Source organism: Ascaphus truei, chromosome 8, assembly GCF_040206685.1.
Source record: "Ascaphus truei isolate aAscTru1 chromosome 8, aAscTru1.hap1, whole genome shotgun sequence".
Lineage (NCBI taxonomy): Eukaryota > Metazoa > Chordata > Amphibia > Anura > Ascaphidae > Ascaphus > Ascaphus truei.
In genome coordinates, this window is record NC_134490.1 from 104,893,749 (window position 1) to 104,912,160 (window position 18,412).

An 18,412-nucleotide genomic window follows, 5' to 3' on the forward strand; every position below is an offset into this window, starting at 1 on the left:
TGTCGGCAGGAGATCTTTCCCCCCCCTCAATGTCTCTGCCACCCCCAGACTATCCGTCCACTGAAAACGACCCCCTGACCGCTTACTTACCCCCACAAGTCTTGCCTCCACCCCCGTCTGCCTTCAAACAACGACGGGGTCCAGAATCAGCCTCCCTCGCCCTCCTCCCAGGAACTAGGTGCTTGCGGACTTTGGGATTCATCAAAGATGGCCGCCACGAAAACATCAAGCCTCCCTGAAGCCCTATGAACCCGAAGGCACCATGTCACTAAGCCCCCCCTCCCTTCCCCTCCCCTCCCCCACCCCTCCCCATCACCCTTATACCCCCCCTCCACCCCCCCACCTCTCCATCCCCCCCCACCCGTCCTCTCCCCCCCTTCCCCCCTTCCTCCCCCACACCCCCTTCAACTCAGGAAACCTCTCCACTTACCCCACCAATCCGTCCGACGCGAGTGGAATCTTCCTTGCACCCATTGAATCCAAACAGCCTGACGCGGAAATCATCAAACCTGCGCCGCTCGTCTCGCCCCATGGAGGTCGTCTACTCCAGGTCCCAGGTGTTTTGCTCTGCTCCAGGCCCCCCTCAGTGGGACTCGATCTCAGCTGCAAGAACACGTCGGCAACCTGCATCTTTCTGAGACGCTCCTTTTCCAGGGACGGATACCCGGTGCCTCTTTCCCCTCCGAACCGCGGAGGACAGGTCGTATGCTCGAACCCTTCTTCCTTCGTATGCTCGAACCTTTCCCCCTCCTCCCCCCCCCCATGTTAGGCCCAGATTCTCCCCAAATCCGCAATGAGGGGCCCATGCCCCCCTTTTCTATATCTCGGGTGGAAGCACCCCTCTGGCCTTCCCCCTCCCCCCCTCCACCTTCTACCCCCGAAGAGATCCCCGGCAGCAACCCCCTCTCCCATCTCCCCCCCCTCCCTTTCCCACAAGCCGGATCGAGGTACAGCCCAGCGTGCCCTCAACGGACATGGGGGGGCCTCCATTATGCCCCAATTTGTCCTAGTATCTTCTAAAATGGACTAGAGACTATATATCAGTTCCGCAGCTCTGTAATGCTATTTGCACATGAAATCTTCCTTGCTCCATCTCCCCCTGCGATAAGGTCGGCTCCCCTCCCCCCCTAACGGTGTTCTAGTAATGTGACATATATGTCTTCGGTTTGTCTTACTACTGCAATGCAATGGGATCTCGACCCAGAACATATATGACTAGCGCTATACGAACAAACCCCATTTCTTAGGCCCATGTTTTACTACTGCGCTGCAGAAACATTTGATTTGTGAATACGTGGGAACAGCCCTACTGTGGGAAACCCAACCCACAGCCAGAATATGCTCTTCCCCCCTCCCCTCCCCTTTCTCTCCCTTACCTCCCCCCCCTCCCCTCCCCTTTATCTCCCTTACCTCCGCCCCCCCTCTTCCCCCCCCCCTCCCCTGCGGGCTGCCTGAGGGCTTCGGTTTAAATGTCACCGATATGTGATTTGATTTGCAATGTAGATGTGTAAAGACCTAAAACATGCATGAATGTCTCTCTATCCAGTTACAATACTCTCTATATAGGATTTAGAAACAATGTAAGAACACCATATAGGTCTGTGAGTTGGATGACTACTAATGTGCCCCCCCCCTCCCCCAGTAGCTGCGAGCACTATATAGGCACTGTATAAGTTTGTGATTCCGCTGTGCGCCGAGGTGTTCCCCTTCCCTCCCCCCTCCCCTCTTCCCTCCCCCTCTCCTCCCCCTCCCTCACATATATGCAATACTGTCTATGTAGGACTCAGGAACAATGTATGAGCATTATGTAGGTCTGCGAGTTTGATGTCTATTAAGGTGCCCCACCCCTCCCCCAGTGGCTGGGAGCACTGCATAGGCACTGCATAAGTTTATGTCTCTGCTTTGCTCCGAGGTGCACCCCTTTCCTCCCCCCCCCGATACCCAGGGCCAAAATTGCCCAGAACCAGATACCTCACAAAACTGGCGAGTTACCTCCCTTATAATGTTATGTACTCTTGCCTATGAACCACACACAGCCTTCCCTCCAAGTTCACCTCCCCCCCCCCTCCATCAAACAGCGAGGGCGTTGGACCTCGCTCGCTGACCCCACCCTGTGTTTGACGCCCCAGAAAGTTCTCCAGGGGTTTTTTCCCCCTTCCCTTGCCACAATGGTGTCGAGCGGAATCTCTTTTGGGCTCCCGGATAGCCCACTTTCTTTCTTGCCCTTTTGTGTCCTCCCCCCTTCCTCCCCTCCCGCCTCCCCCCCCAGACCTCTGTCAGAGGCCCCCTCAGGGTTAATCTGAAGTCCCTCGCGCCTCCGTGCCCTAAGGTTATACTCTCCCCCGACGTGGTAACAACTCGGGGCCAGGGCTTTACCCCCTGGATTCGCCCCCCCCCTAATGGCGACAATTAACGTCATATCCCTCAATGTCAAGGGCCTCAATTCGGTCCGAAAATGCAAACTAGGCCTACAAGAACTAAAAAAACTAAAGGCGACATACAGGCATACCCCGGTTTAAGGACACTCACTTTAAGTACACTCACGAGTAAGTACATCTCGCTCAATAGGCAAACGGCAGCTCACGCATGCGCCTGTCAGCACTTCCTGAACAGCAATACCAGCTCCCTACCTGTACCCAAGCTGTGCGCAAGCGGGGAGACTACAGCGCCTGTTACAAAATGCGTTATTTACATCAGTTATGCACGTATATGACGAATGCAGTACAGTACATGCATCGATAAGTGGGAAAAAGGTAGTGCTTCACTTTAAGTACATTTTCGCTTTACATACATGCTCTGGTCCCATTGCGTACGTTAATGCGGGGTATGCCTGTAATCTGTATCCAGGAAATACACTTCAATACCCCAGACCCGCCTAACACATTCAGACATACGTTCCCCCAAGCGTTTTACGCATCCTCCCACAACAAAAAACGAGGTGTGGCTATGCTAATTAAGAATAATATTCCGTTCGCCCCAACAAAGGTAACTAAAGACCCAGAAGGAAGGTATTTACTACTCCAAGGGACACTGTCAGGATCCCCTATAGCCATCCTAAACATATATGCCCCCAATGAAAATCAGGCCCAATTCCTCCAGAACCTCCTGGGGACATTAGACCACTCAGTGCTTTCCTCTCGGAGACGCTAATATGGTCCTAAGCCCAGATGAAGACAAATCCTGTCAGTTAGCGACCCCGCACTCTGCCCAGATACAGAAAAAGGCCAAAAGGTTTCGTGAAATCCTGAAAAACTATTCCCTGTCGGATTTCTGGAGGGCCCAGCACGTGGGCCAGAGGGACTACACCTTCTCGGCCCATCATCAGTCTTACTCGCGGATCTACTATTTTCTAGGTACCAATAATGTTCTCCAGGCATCCTCCCACTCTAACATAGGCCCAATCACTTGGTCAGACCACGCCCCTATCAAACTCACTCTCTCTCTGCCGTTCGTCAAAACCTCTGCGTACAAATGGAAACAAATGGAAACAAATGGAAAGAGGCATTAGGGCTAAGGCCCAGATCACGAAAATCAGGACACAAAATGGTCAGATAACGTATAACGAAAAAGAAATGGCGCAAGAATTCACGGAATTCTATACAGACCTATACAATCTTCACCCCCCCAGTCAGAATCACGATAGCACCAAGGCGGCCTTGGAGTACCTAACTCAATGTAACCTTCCATCCCTCTCATTGGAGGAGCTTGAGTTCCTGAACCAGGACATATCCCAAGAGGAGCTGTCTGAGGCCATCTCCTCACTTAAATAGCTAAGATACCCGGGCCAGACGGGTTCTCCAACACTTATTATAAGAAATTTGCAGCATCCCTTTCCCCTTATCTCCTGGAAATGTTCAATTCCTTCCTCCAAGGAGAACCGATCCCAAGCACTATATCAGCAGCCAACCTGGCCATCATCAATAAGGAGGGTAGGGACCCGCTTCAATGCGGTAGTTACCGCCCGATATCCCTACTCAATACGGACCTCAAGCTTTTCAGTAAGATCCTGGCAAACAGACTGAACCCTATTCTCCCCAGATTGATTCATATAGACCAGGTGGGCTTTGTCAGGAAGACAGGCCTCTGACAATACCCGCAAAATTATTAATATTATAGACCATGTGCACCTCAAACAGTCCCGGGCCCTGATTCTAAGTCTTGACGCCGAAAAGGCTTTCGACCGAATCAAATGGTCCTTTCTCGACCAAACTATGCTCCGGTTTGGTTTCTCAGGCCCATTCCTCGAAGGGGTGCGAGCCCTCTATACCAACCCCACCGCTCTCTTAAAACTCCCAGGTGGGCTCTCCAACCCAATAAAGATCAAAAATGGTATCAGGCAAGGTTGCCCCCTATCCCCCCTACTATTTGCCCTGTCCATAGAGCCACTAGCTGCTAGGATCAGAGCTGAACCCAGCATAAAGGGCATTCCAATCGCAGACAGGGAATACAAAATATCCCTGTTTGCGGATGATGTTATTCTAACCTTGACTGAACCGCACACTTCCATCCCCAACCTTGAGAAACTGTTGAACCAATTTAGTCGATTGTCTGATTACAAAATCAACACGGACAAATCTGAGGCCCTCAACATCTCCCTCCCAGACCCTACATGGAAACACTTACGAAACAATTTTAAATACAAGTGGAATAACTCTAATATTAAATATCTAGGGATAAAGATAGCGAGCTCGTACAGCTCATTGTATCAAGCCAACTACCCCCCTCTCTTCCACCAGATCAAGAGAGACCTCGAGGCCTGGCATGCCCATCAGATCTCTTGGTTTGGAAGAATTGTGTCCACCAAAATGAATATCCTTCCCCGATTACTCTATTACTTTCAGACCCTCCCTGTCCCTGTCCAACTAGCTGAATTGAGGAATATCCAAGCCCACATTCTCCGCTTTATTTGGTGGCAACGAAGGCCTAGGGTTCCGAGATCGGTGCTATTGGCGTCAAAGACGAGAGGGGGCCTGGGGGCCCCGGATGTAGTCAGATATTACCAGGCGGCCCAGCTGAGGCAGGCGGTGGTATGGAATAACCCCCCGACCTCTAATTGCTGTTTAGAAATAGAGATTCATCACGCGTCCCCCACCCCCCTATCGGCTCTACTATGGTCTAAGACCCACAAAAGCAGAAAGCCCCTGAGATTCGACCTCGGGGCAATGAGGTGCACGTGGTCGACATGGATTAAAACCAAAGGGAAACATGGCCTAGCTTCATCCCCCTCACAACTCACCCCCATTTTCGGGAACCCGGACTTCCCACCCGGCTGCTCCCGTACCCAATTCGGCCAATTTCAAGGCCTAAATATCAGAGTGATTGCGGATCTGCTGGAAAGTGATGAGGTCTTGCCCTTTCAAGAATTTAGGAATAAATTATCGTCCCCCGACCTCCCCATATTTCAATACCTGCAGATTAGGCACTTCCTGAGTGCCCAATCCCCTAGCCTAAAATTCCCAGCGCATTCCAGATTTGAGACACTATGTCTCAAAGGGGAGTATCAGAAGGGCTTAATCTCTGAGGTATACAAAATATTGGAGGCAGCCCAATCCTCCCCCACCCACTCCTATATGTAAAAGTGGAGCGAAGACCTAAACACCCCCATAGACCTGGAGGACTGGGAGGATGTCTGGGAGGCTGCTACCAAAACATCAATTTGCTCAGTCACGAAGGAAAATATCTACAAAATCCTATTCCAATGGTACCTGACCCCGAGTAGACTGAGCCAGATCTACCCAGGCACCTCCGACGTGTGCTGGAGGGGATGTGGTCAAAGGGGTGACATGTCCCACATTTGGTGGACATGGCCGGAGATCCAGAGGTTCTGGACCCGGATCCAGGGCCTCCTGATTGAGACTTTGGACTTAGAGGTCCCCTTGGACCCCTGACCTATGTGCTGGGGAAACCAATTGAAGACCTCCCTGCCCCTATAGCCAGACTTTCATCTGCGATCCTTACGGCCGTCAGATGTTGCATCGCTGCGGCCTGGAAACAAGTTAAGGCCCCCTCCAGGAGAACAGTAATTACAAGGATAGACGGGGTCATGAACATGGAGAGACTGACAGCCATGCTGAGGCAAAGAATGCCTCAATTTTATAGAACCTGGGAGCCTTGGCCGGTGTCGGGAGCCCTACTGCAACACTAGAACCCTTACTACCGAGGGCCGATGCGCCCCCCCCCTGCCACAATACCCCCCCCCCTCTCTTCACCCCTCCCCCCCGCTTTTTTCCCATGTCATTCCCAACTATCTACCCGCCCCTCATCATCCCCTCTCTTTTCACCACTGTAAATGGAAAATAGGTTTATTGTGTGTCTCCAAATGCCTCCCTGTTATGTGCCGGTAATTTGTTTCTTTGACAAACTGTTCTGCCATGTTGTGATTGTTATACCTGTCAGTGCATCAAAAGACACCAATAAAGGAAAAATATTATAAAAAAAAAAAACCTTTGCAGCATCTGGTGTTACCCCTCCAGTTTCTCAGAAAGTTGAAATCCCTGCCTGTGTCTCTAAATCTCTTTCATTAGAGCCTTCCCTTCCTGCATTGACAGTTCAGGTTTCCAAGTCAAAGTTTCCTTGTTCTCCTTTCCCTGCAAAATGCCAAATTCCTGTTATTGCATCTAAAGCTCCAGTTTCTTGTTCAATGTTGTTTTTGTCAAAGTTTTGTAATCATGTTGCAGTACCTAGCAGTAACTCTCACACACCCATTTCAGAGACCAGTGCACTATTCTCTAAACCCTTTACAGGAGCAAGTGTAATCACTGCTGCCCCTCAGACATGTAAGATTTCTACCTTTGACTCCAAGCCTGCCTCTTTAGAACCCCCCACAGCATTTGTCTTTCCTTTCACTGTTTCTCAATCTACCACTTCAGAGATCAGCCTTTCCGTCTCTGACTCCTTTGCAAATTCTCAGTTCCTGTTACTGCATCCCAGGATTTTCTAGCAGTTCCTGAGTTAATTTGTGAAAGTTCCAAAGCTCCTGATGAAAAAACATGTTTTCTCCCTCTGCCTCTCCTGTAGCATGTGATTTACCCTTCACAAAAACTCCTGCTGTAAGAGGTGTTTTTCCTGATGTACCCACATGGTTAAATGCACCTAGCCCGGTTTCTAAGGTTCCTGCCATGAAGATATCCCCAGGTTCTGTTATGCCTATTGTTGTTCCCCAATTTTTCCCTTCAGAGACAAGCGTAACTTCCTCTGATTCTACTGACGCATCTACTCTGCCCCTTGCTGTTTCACAGATATCCACTTCAGAGGCTAGCGCAATGCCTTCTGACTCAATCAAAATACCTAGTTTGGCTCTTGCTGCCTCTCAAGGACTCACTTCAGTGACCGGTGTACCTTTTTCGATTCCCCGTGCTCTGTGTAGGGAAGCCACAGCTGTCTCTCAGCCATGCATTTCTGGAACAAACAGACGCCTCACTGACTCTCCTGCACGTCCTGTTATAACCATGGACGATCCTAAGATTCTCACAGTAAAGCCTCATCCTTCCCTCCCTATCCCCCCCTATCCCTCCCTATCCCCCCCACAGTACCTCATGTTATCTCTGCATCTGGAATTCCCACTTCTCAGGCAATACTGTTTCCCAGTGACTCCTCCACAGTATTTGAGGTACCCGTTTCTGACTGCATGACTGCTACTGCAAATTTAGGATTATCCCTCATGGAACTTTCTGTACTACCTCATGTGTTCTCTCTGGATTTCACGTTGTCATCATTAAAGATTGCAGTGCCACTGCTTTTCCGTTTGAAAAAAGCGCTCATTGACAAACGCCCTCGGCGCAGTTCTACAACTATACCCAGAGGGTTCAGAAATAATTCCATGTCGCCCAGACCTCTGTGGGATCCTATCTCTGCTCGTCCGGAGGCCTCGTGTTAAGAGGGGGGTAATGTCAGAAATCCACTCCTGGCTTTGGCTGGAGCCCTTCCATCCGGAGCTTTGCAGGTTCCAGACAATCTATTCCCTGCTTCTGCAATCACTTGCCTCCTGCTGCCTCCTGTGCAGCTCTGGCCTGATTGGCCTCCTGTGCTATTTAGTGCCTGCCCCGCCCTCAGGAAATTGCTGGACATAGACTTTGCAATCCAAAGTTGCAAGTAACTGTGCATGTCACAGACTCCGTGTTTGGCCTGCTGGGCTCCTTGTGCCTTGTATCCTGCTTCAAGTCCCCGGCATCCCAAGGCCTTCTTGCATAGCAGACCCGGCGCTGCTTTCCTTGTTCCTGGCAGATTTCGCCTTCGCCGCGCTGTAGCAGCTACACTGGTTTCCCCAGCGTTTCCTGTGGCTTGTCTGCCTCAGTTCCTGTCTCTTTGTCTCCTCAGTGATCCTTTGCGTACCGAACCGGCCTGGCTGTGGATCCGCTCTGGTCTTCTACCCCATGCCTGTATCCTGACCTCCTGGACACCCCATTCCGACCTACCTCCCGGCTCTGGACCCCAGGCTCTCGGTACCACCTATCTTCTGGAATCTCCCTTATCTTACTTTATCTTATACTCCCAGACGGTTCCAGACGCTTATTTTCCACTTTCCAGGCGTGTCCCCGTAGCTGTGGGTGCAGCTTGTCACCCATCTCACCTCAGTATCGGGGTCCCTCCTTGTTTGTGGCAGGCACTTACGTTACAGTTGTATATATTTTTGGGTGGGAAGTTTTTTGGTATGTATCTTGTGGGGGGAATTGTGTGGGGGAGGGGTACGGAATGAGTGAGCGTGGGGTAATTGACGGAGGGAGGGGAGAGGCGGGAGGGTGAGACAGGGGGGGGGGGACCCTGCTTAAAATGTTTGTCCCGGGCCCCACGATTTCTGTTGGCGGCCCTGGACACACACGCGCACACACCCTGACTGGCACACACACACTGTCTGACACGCACACACTGTATGACACGCACACTGACTGATGCATGTGCACACACACAGTAACTGACGTGTGTGCACACACACACACTGACGCGTGCGCACACACACACACTGACGCGCGGACACACACACACACTGACTGATACGTGCACACACACACACACACAGACTGATACGTACGTGCACACACACACACACACACACACACACACACACACACACACACACACACACAGACTGATACGTACGTGCACACACACACACACACACACACACAGACTGATACATGCGCGCACACACACACACACACACACTGATACTGTCGCGCACACACTGACCGACGTACACACATACCCACTAATTGATGTACACATACACACTGACTGACGCGCACGCACACACAGACGCACGCACACAGACTGACTGATGGGCGAGCACACACACACAAACACAGACACTGACTGACACGTTCACACACACTGACTGACGCGCGCGCATCCACACACTGAATGACACGTGCACACATAGACTGACTGACACACGCACACACACTGACGCGCACACACAGTGACTGACACACCCACACACATTGACTGACAAGCGCAGATGCGCACAGACTGGCGCATGCACACACTGACTGATGCACACACACACTGACTGGCGCACGCACACACACTGACTAATGCACATACACACTGACTGTCGCGCATGCATGCTGATTGACGCACGCACACTGATGCGCGCGCGCACACTGACGCACGCGCACACACACTGACACGTGCGCACACACACTGACTCGTGCGCACACACACTGACTCGTGCGCACACACACTGACTCGTGCGCACACACACTGACTCGTGCGCGCGCACACACTGACACGCGCGCGCGCACACACTGACACGAGCGCGCGCACACACTGACACGCGCGCGCGCGCGCGCGCACACACTGACACGCGCGCGCGCACACACTGACACGCGCGCGCGCGCACACACTGACACGCGCGCGCGCACACACTGACACGCGCGCACACACTGACACGCGCACGTGCACACACACTGACACGCGCACGTGCACACACACTGACACGCGCGCGCACACAAGGAATTCACAGTTACTATAAATATAGAAGTGCAAATAGCTAAAACACACGTAAGTCAAACTTCTTTGCGTTTTGGCACTGAAATCGTGTTTTGATTTTTAATTAAAAACTTCACCATCACAAATACAATTTCTGTGACAAATCAGTGACAAAAGACAAAGAAGTTTCACTTAAAGTGTGTGCGCTTGGCACACACACACACACACACACTTTTTTTTCATTTATAAATATTGGCCCTTTTGTTGCACTGGCTTTTCCTCTGTTTTGCACTGGGTAGACGTTAGTAAACAGACATCATATTTTACTCTCCAATGTGTTTGTGGTTACCTGAGGAATTCTGGAGCTTTCATGATCATGTGCAAAAAATCTTCCAAAGACAGTTTTCCATCATTGTCTACATCTGCCTCGTCAATCACCTTTTCACATACCAGGCACACTTCTTCAGACGTCAACTCATTACGGGTCAGCTTGTTAAGTGTCTTCTCCAAGTCTGATTTACATATGTAATCATCGTTATTAAAATCTGAAAAATAGAAGGGGCTGATCAAGGCATATTGAAGCAAATTTGTGCATTCCTGTGCATCACTTTTTATCTTGTATTTGCCTAAGAAAAATTCTTTGTGTTGTGAGGAAAAAAAAATCACATTATACTGTACAAATATGGTTTTCTGTTTCAACTGGTCTTCAACTTGCAAGGAAAGAAACTACAGGTATGTACAGATGTAGCCAGACTTAACGTCTTTGGGGCCCCTAGCAGTCATGCAACAGCAGTGGTCGCAGTACCAAAGGACTAATGCTGCCTGGGGACCCATTGAGAAGTATGAAGCCCTGCAGAGCGATCACGGCAGACACTGTCCCCAGCACCAAAGACTTTTGGTTGTTTGTCCGCAGTGCTGGGGTCAGTAAGTCTTGCTAAATCTGTAGTCCAGAAGAACGCCAAGAGATTCTCAAGAGACTTCTCTAAAATACCCTGAACTATCAGATATCGGTACACAGGTCTCAGTCACAGATGATCATCAACAATATTCACCTAGAAGTGTGATGAGATGCAGAACCAAGGAATCCATTTAGCACTTTCCTCCTACTCCATGAAGTTCTTCAACTAGAAACATGTATGACGGGTATTTTTATGTTTTTAAAGATCATATTCATAAAAGTTCTCTGTAAAATTGATATACTGTAGGCACTATTCCTTACCTGCCATGTGGAGTAATAGTGTAAAAATTCACAACAGGTTATCCTTACTGTATTCTAAATAAACAAATTTGCTTTCGTGAAGTTTAAGATTATTAGACTTGAGGTGCATCTAGCTCGGGCCCCTGTTCTAAAACTAAAGCAGAGGCGTATCACCCTGTACAGGACCACTGCCCAACATTTAAATATTTTCTCAAAAGTTGTATAGAACACTTTCTGTTAAATCTTACTAAGGGGTCTATGCAGTAAGCGGCGAAAAAGCACTTTCGGCAGGGGTTTGAACTCGCCATGTTTTTGGTGAGTTGCTCTCACGGTATACAGAAAGACCCGAATCTCAGTGGCGAGACAGTCTGCCTGCCAAGAAGGGCTCCCCTGGCGAGACAGGGGTGCAGCAGAGAAAGATTCGCCTCTCTCTCTCTGCGCAAATCTCGCTGTAAAAAAAATATTTTTAAATAAAATTTTATTCATAGTGTAGATCTGCAGGGGGTCTCCAGAGCTGTACCGCGTTGGTTTCAGGTCCGGGGACCCCCTACTTCATGAGATACAGGCCCCGTTATGGGGTGCTTTTAAATGTCCCGATCACGTGACAATGGTTGTAAACAAAGCAGAGAGATGCCGGCACCCCATAATGGGGCCTGTATCTCATGAAGTAGGGGTCTCTGGACCTAGAACCAACACGGTTCTGCTCCGGAGATCCCCTGCGCATCTACACTAGAGTCAAAACACATATCAATAAACAATAATTCATTACCGTAGCAGATAGCCGCTATGATAATGAAGCTGCATTAATGTCATTTTTATTAATAGTGTGTGTGTGTTGTGTATTGCCATGTTTATTGGGGGCAATTGTCCCCAATAATCATGCTATTGTGCCTTAACCCCTTCAATGCTTTAGCGAATAGCCGCTATGGCAATGAAGCTGCTTTAATGTATTTTTTTTAATAATGTGCGGGATCAGGGGGTCTTCTGAGCTGAACCGCATTGATTTCAGCCTCGGGGACCCCCTGCTTCCCGAGTTACAGGCCCTGATATGGGGTATCGGGTGACAGTGTCGCCGACATTTTTATTGCGTCCACGTCACGTGACATGTAAACAATGGGATACCAGCACCCGATGCCCCATACCGGGACCTGTAACTCAGGACGCAGGATGTCCCCGAGGCAGAAATCAAAGCTGTTCAGCTCAGGAGACCCCATGCTCCGGAACAATATTAATAAAAATACATTAAAGCAGCTTCATTACCTTAGCGGCTATTCGCTAAGGCAATGAAGGGGTTAAGGCACAATAGCATGTTTATTGGGGACAATTGCCCCCAATAAACATTGCAATACACAACACATCCACCCCCTTTGCCCCCAACAACCCCTATACCCCCTAACATACATAACATAGCTTAATTTTTTTGGGATGCACATGAATTATACTACAGGCCGGCGGTAGCCCTCGGTTGGTCCTCGCAGGTGTTCGGTTGTTCCCCGCTTGCCTGCAGTATCAATTCTGTGCCCCCAAAAAATTATTTAAACATACATAAAAACTTTTAAATAAATACAAGCGCACCCTTACACATACAGTAATGGGCAAAATTACTTTTATCCACATATGGATAATAATGCATTTGCCCATTTCAAATACAAGAAGCAGCAGAAATAAAATAAATACATCTTTTGCTCACCCCTGCCAGGCACCCACGATGAAAGCTGTCCTCATCCTCACTCCGTCCCTTCCCTCCGGTGCTGCAAAAAAATACACAAGAATATAAAGCGACAATGTAATGTCTCCTAACCCCTTAATCATCAAAGCAGTTAGTAACTGTTAGAGTAATTAAGAGGTTATCCCACCCTCACCTACTGATGGGGCGGCCGTTATTCGAACACTTCACGCGATAATTTTTGTGGGAAACCGTGATCACAACGGGGATAAAATTCGCTGTGTTTAAAGAAATGACCGCGGTGCATTAGATGCCCAAAGCATGGACCCCTGCTGTGTGTATGCTACCGGCATCTGCCTTTGTGTAATAGACGCGCAGTAAGGGAGTCTGAATCAGTCACTCTAACTTCGCGCATCTCACAGGCAATTGCTGGGTTTTATTAAAATTCTAAAATTACAGTATAGCCATGCATAATAATGGTATATTACTTTCCTCTCTGTTGGCAGTAAGTGCTGGTAAGTACAGGTATGACAGCAGTAGTTATGGAGGTTTTCCCTCACACCATGGTGAGGTGCCCTATGTATGGAGGGGAGTGGCTGTAGGCTCTGAGTCCCTGGATAGTGACATCAGGGATGCGCCTGACTCCTGAAGTATATAAGGCACAACACAGTTAGTTACAGTGTGTTCCAGCAGCTGTGGGAAGTTGTTGGGAAGTTGTATTTTCCTGCATAAGGGATTGTAGGAACACTTTGTGACCCTAGTGCAGTAACTAGCGGTCCAGGTTGACCAATCGGCCTGTCTAAGCCACTCTGTGTCCAGGGACCTGGCGCAGAGAGGACCTCCCTAGGAGAAGAGGGAATCCCACTTCAATTTGGGAGGGCGTACCTGGCAAAGGGACAGCATGGAGAGATGTGCGGCTAGAGCCGGCAGCTGCATGGGGCAGTCTGCTACATCCCAATCTGCAATAAAGATGGCCTTGTTAATGAAACCCCCACTGTGTGAGTGTGAAATTACTCAACAGTGGCAGTCACCACCAAGAAGGAGTTCCTCACCAGGACCATCTCCCTGCGGAAGCACAGATCCTGATGAAATGGAGGCGCTGCACATGATGTAAGTTGAACTCGCACCCACTACCTCAGCTACCTGTCCTGATGACATCCCCTAATACCATCAAGCGGGAGACTCCGGAGTCCTGTTGCCTACAGGTGCACCACCAAACACAAACACATAATGGGGGTTGGTTGCTAGAGTACCCGGGCCAATGTGAGATTGGGGGGGGGGGAAACCCGTTACAATTGGAGGCGCTGCTGAGATATCTGTCAACAGGACAGGCTCTTGCTAGGCACACGCTAGGAAACAGGGAGAGTGTATGCTGCCACTTTGTGCTGTGTTGGGATGGAACCGCAGGGATAACCTGGGAACCTGAGAGGAGTTAGTGGGTCTGGAGAGGGGCTATAGCTGTCCGAGTCACCTTGAGGTAGCGCTAGGGGTAGGATGCCTGAAGGGATAGCCTGTTAACTAGGTCAGGACTCCTGGAGAGGGTCTGCACTAGGCTGACCAAGAGAGGTAGATGCCCAAGTACTGCATGGAAGCCCCAGAGTACTCTAGCCATTCCAGATCACTTACCGAAGGGAGCACAGACTGGGAGGAAGGAGATACAGTAGACACTGAGAGAGTGAGCCTAGCCTGAGGTAGTGCAAACACGAGTTAGATCTACGTTAGGTACATAGGTGGTGTACAAGGCATGTTTTATTGTACTGATGTGGTAGCTGCCCCGCAGAGCGGAGCTCCATGTACAATAATCCCGAATACAGTGATCGAGAAACGACCGTCAGAATGGAGGATCTGCAAAGAGCAGAAGGTCCAGGATGCCGGGATGAGGAAGAAGAACAAGCTACAGGAAAGACTCTTGTGTGTTTGTTATGGAATGGCGTGAAAGCCGTGGCTGCGCCGTGTTTGTCATGCCTATGTTCTCGGGAAGATACCCCCGAGACTAGTGAGGACGACAGCCTTGCGAGATGGGAGGAACGAAATGGACTTTGTTATACACCAATAAACAAACAGCCAGACGCTACCTCAAATATGAAGAAGGACAGTACTTACCAAAATGGCGGTTCCCGCGTTCCCGGGACACCGCATGGGCCAGCTGCAGAAAGTTTTGCAACTTTACAGTTTGCTAATTGTTGGCCAGGATTGGCGGCAACGAAGAAACTCCTCCCAGTTGGGGAGTTTGGTGCGAAAGCTGGAGCCGCGCCTTCATGGACTATGACTCACTCCGCCCCTGTGCTGGGTCAGCCTACAATGCTGCGGGACATCCCCCTAGTTTCAACCAGGGGGAGTGGTCTGCAGTTCCACCGGATGCCAATGGAGGAAGTGGGGGGAAGGATTGCTCAACCATCGCCTGCACTTCAGTTGCGAAGAGCCATTGATCAATACAGACCGCTAAGACGAGTGCCTCCGTTGGTGACCATGGCTGAGCAAGCGGAGAAAGTGGAACAGAGACCCTTGATATCTACCCATCCCTATTCGGCTCCAGGAGGCTTCCTGATTATCTGAGTAGAGGTTGTGGAGACAGTGGTCTGTCTCTGCCTGCAGTGCAGACTGCCGGGCAGAGCTGTGGGCAGCGAGGCTCGATGTCCTCATTGTGGACTACAATATATGTGGCCTATGACGACATTTGTGCCGGTACAAGCCGTGGGAATGAAAGATCCTACCCCGATGTCGGCAGCGGAGCTTCCGGGTGCACTGTGGAGTGCGAGTGCAGGTCCCGCGGAGCCGGAATCAAGCCGAGTTCTTAAGGCAGAGAAAACCAGCCATCGGAGAGGTGACCGGAAAGGAGCCCATCGACGGTCCCCTACTGGAATACCCCGCCCGAACTGTAAATTAGAGTCCTCGGACGAGGAGTGTGCCAGGCTGGCAGATGCACAGGACTTGTTGACGGAGTACCATGCCAGTGGTATTCCGTGGCGAGATGCTATCCCTCGTGGTGTGGAGACATGGAGTCGAGTGTCTCCAGTACCGCGACAACCCGATCGCCGGAGTCCCACTGCCGTGGTGACTAGCGGGTCGGAAGGAGGTCAATCCACCCCGACGCTGCGAAGCAGTAGGCTAACTCCGTGCTCGCCGCAGATTCCGGGGGTGGAGGTGAACGAAGAGCGGATCCAGGGTCAGGCTGGACTGCGCAGCAGAAGGGCATTGCCGGATGTCCTCGTGGAGGAAGAGGTCTCGATTGGGTACCCAACCCAAGATGGCGTCGCAGCACGTGCGTGTGCGGAGGCAGTTCCGGACGACCAGAGCGGTGTCGAGTGGGAGGTGATCGCGCCTCTACGGTCGAGCAGTGGGAGTCGATCCCCTACTGACAGACAGAGTGGGCGGTCGAGCCGGAGAGCAAGAGGCTCAGCTGCCGGAGGAAAGAACGGACTTTGTGGCGGAAGTGAGGTAGGTATTGCTGAGGAGCAGGCCGTAACCCTGCCGATACCTACCATCCAGCCCCGTCCCCCAACCCCGTCCATCCCCAAAGTTAGCCCCAAGGCCCTAGTTCAATCCCCTGTCCCTGTCACCTTTTCCTTCGGGTCTACCTCTAGTCTGGGGATGTCAGGGGATTCCCGGGGTCCTACTGAAGAACGGACTGGAAGCTTGGACTGGGGAGCTTCGGATGATGGGTCAGAGGGTGGAGGGAGGAGGGTCGATGCCCAGTGATTGTGCCAGTATGATGAGTATCACGGGTGGACACTGGTCACAGAGGCGGGGAAAGGTTACGCAATCTGAGGGTACTTCAGGGGTATCATCGGGCGGGCCTGAAGAGGAAGAGCCATTAGAATCCAACTCGGAAGAGGTACGGGAAACTAGAAGGTGGGCCCCATTATATGAGGGTTATGTCGCCTGGATAGACCACACCCGTTTCATTCTAGAAAGGGATGGGGTGGTTGACCATTGGTGGGCTCCTGGGGATTTCGACGATGAGGCTTACCTCAAGGAGCTACGAGTAAGGTGGGACCGAATCCAAGGGGGTCTTATTACCCCAAAGGGATCTGAAGGGTTAGATGATCCAGTGGAGTTAGATGAGCCCCTGTCATGGGTGCTACCGGGAAAGGCTGGGCAAACTAAATTAACCCGGGCCTGTCGAGCGGAACGGGCTATTACAGCCAAATATAAAAGGTCTCATGGGCTTGAATACCCATATGTCCCCGAACCTCTGATGAGGGAAATAGAGGACAATCGAGAGAGGTGGCTTCGTAATGATATAGAATATTATATCGTTAATAAGGGAGGAGCCATTAAGGGAGTTCAGGCTGAGCAGAGGGTTTCCCAACTGATGAGGGTTTGGAAAATCTTGCGCAGCATTTATATGCACAAGGTGGTGTATTGTAATGAGCGAGGCTTGCCCCGAGAGTATAGCGTGACAGTCACCGATGCAGCGGGGCGGGAGGTGAAGAAACCAGACCCTCGACACTACTATTAGGTCCCGTCAAAGAGTGGTCTGCCCTTTTCTTTAACGCTCCCTGCTGGTCAGTGAGTGAAAGGTTTTTACATTATTATGTAAAGGTGATAACGTTTGACGCTTAATTTGTGTGTTCTTTTTCAGTGTTTCCTGGAGCAAGGTACACCAAATTTAGGCCCCAGCTGGGACGGTGGGGATTCACCAGGGGGAGTATATAGCCATGCATAATAATGGTATATTACTTTCCTCTCTGTTGGCAGTAAGTGCTGGTAAGTACAGGTATGACAGCAGTAGTTATGGAGGTTTTCCCTCACACCATGGTGAGGTGCCCTATGTATGGAGGGGAGTGGCTGTAGGCTCTGAGTCCCTGGATAGTGACATCAGGGATGCGCCTGACTCCTGAAGTATATAAGGCACAACACAGTTAGTTACAGTGTGTTCCAGCAGCTGTGGGAAGTTGTTGAGAAGTTGTATTTTCCTGCATAAGGGATTGTAGGAACACTTTGTGACCCTAGTGCAGTAACTAGCGGTCCAGGTTGACCAATCGGCCTGTCTAAGCCACTCTGTGTCCAGGGACCTGGCGCAGAGAGGACCTCCCTAGGAGAAGAGGGAATCCCACTTCAATTTGGGAGGGCGTACCTGGCAAAGGGACAGCACGGAGAGATGTGCAGCTAGAGCCGGCAGCTGCATGGGGCAGTCTGCTACATCCCAATCTGCAATAAAGATGGCCTTGTTAACGAAACCCCCACTGTGTGAGTGTGAAATTACTCAACAGTGGCAGTCACCACCAAGAAGGAGTTCCTCACCAGGACCATCTCCCTGCGGAAGCACAGATCCTGATGAGGTGGAGGCGCTGCACATGATGTAAGTTGAACTCGCACCCACTACCTCAGCTACCTGTCCTGATGACATCCCCTAATACCATCAAGCGGGAGACTCAGGAGTCTTCTTGCCTACAGGTGCACCACCAAACACAAACACGTAATGGGGGTTGGTTGCTAGAGTACCCGGGCCAATGTGAGATTGGGGGTGGGGAAACCCGTTACAACAGTTTTGTTGAAGGGGGTCTCCGGAGTTACAGGCCCCGTTATGGGGTGACGGTACACCCGCCATATTAAAATCCTGTGGGATCTAATCTAAACAATGCAGAGGGATACCGGCACCCCATAACAGGGCATGT

At 50.7% G+C, this 18,412-nt stretch overlaps 1 protein-coding gene across 3 annotated transcripts in view; it reads right to left on the reverse strand.

The window, feature by feature from the left end:
• Positions 1-18,412, reverse strand: part of LOC142502137 (calcium and integrin-binding family member 3-like) — a 281,160-nt gene that overhangs the window by 29,315 nt on the left and 233,433 nt on the right. For 2 of the 3 annotated variants that reach the window (XM_075613004.1, XM_075613003.1), the window contains exon 5: positions 10,277-10,472. In XM_075613004.1, coding sequence (XP_075469119.1) covers positions 10,277-10,472 — 196 coding nt within the window. Of the gene's footprint in view, positions 1-10,272; positions 10,473-18,412 lie in introns of those variants that run through there. The other variant, XM_075613005.1, reaches the window with a different exon arrangement.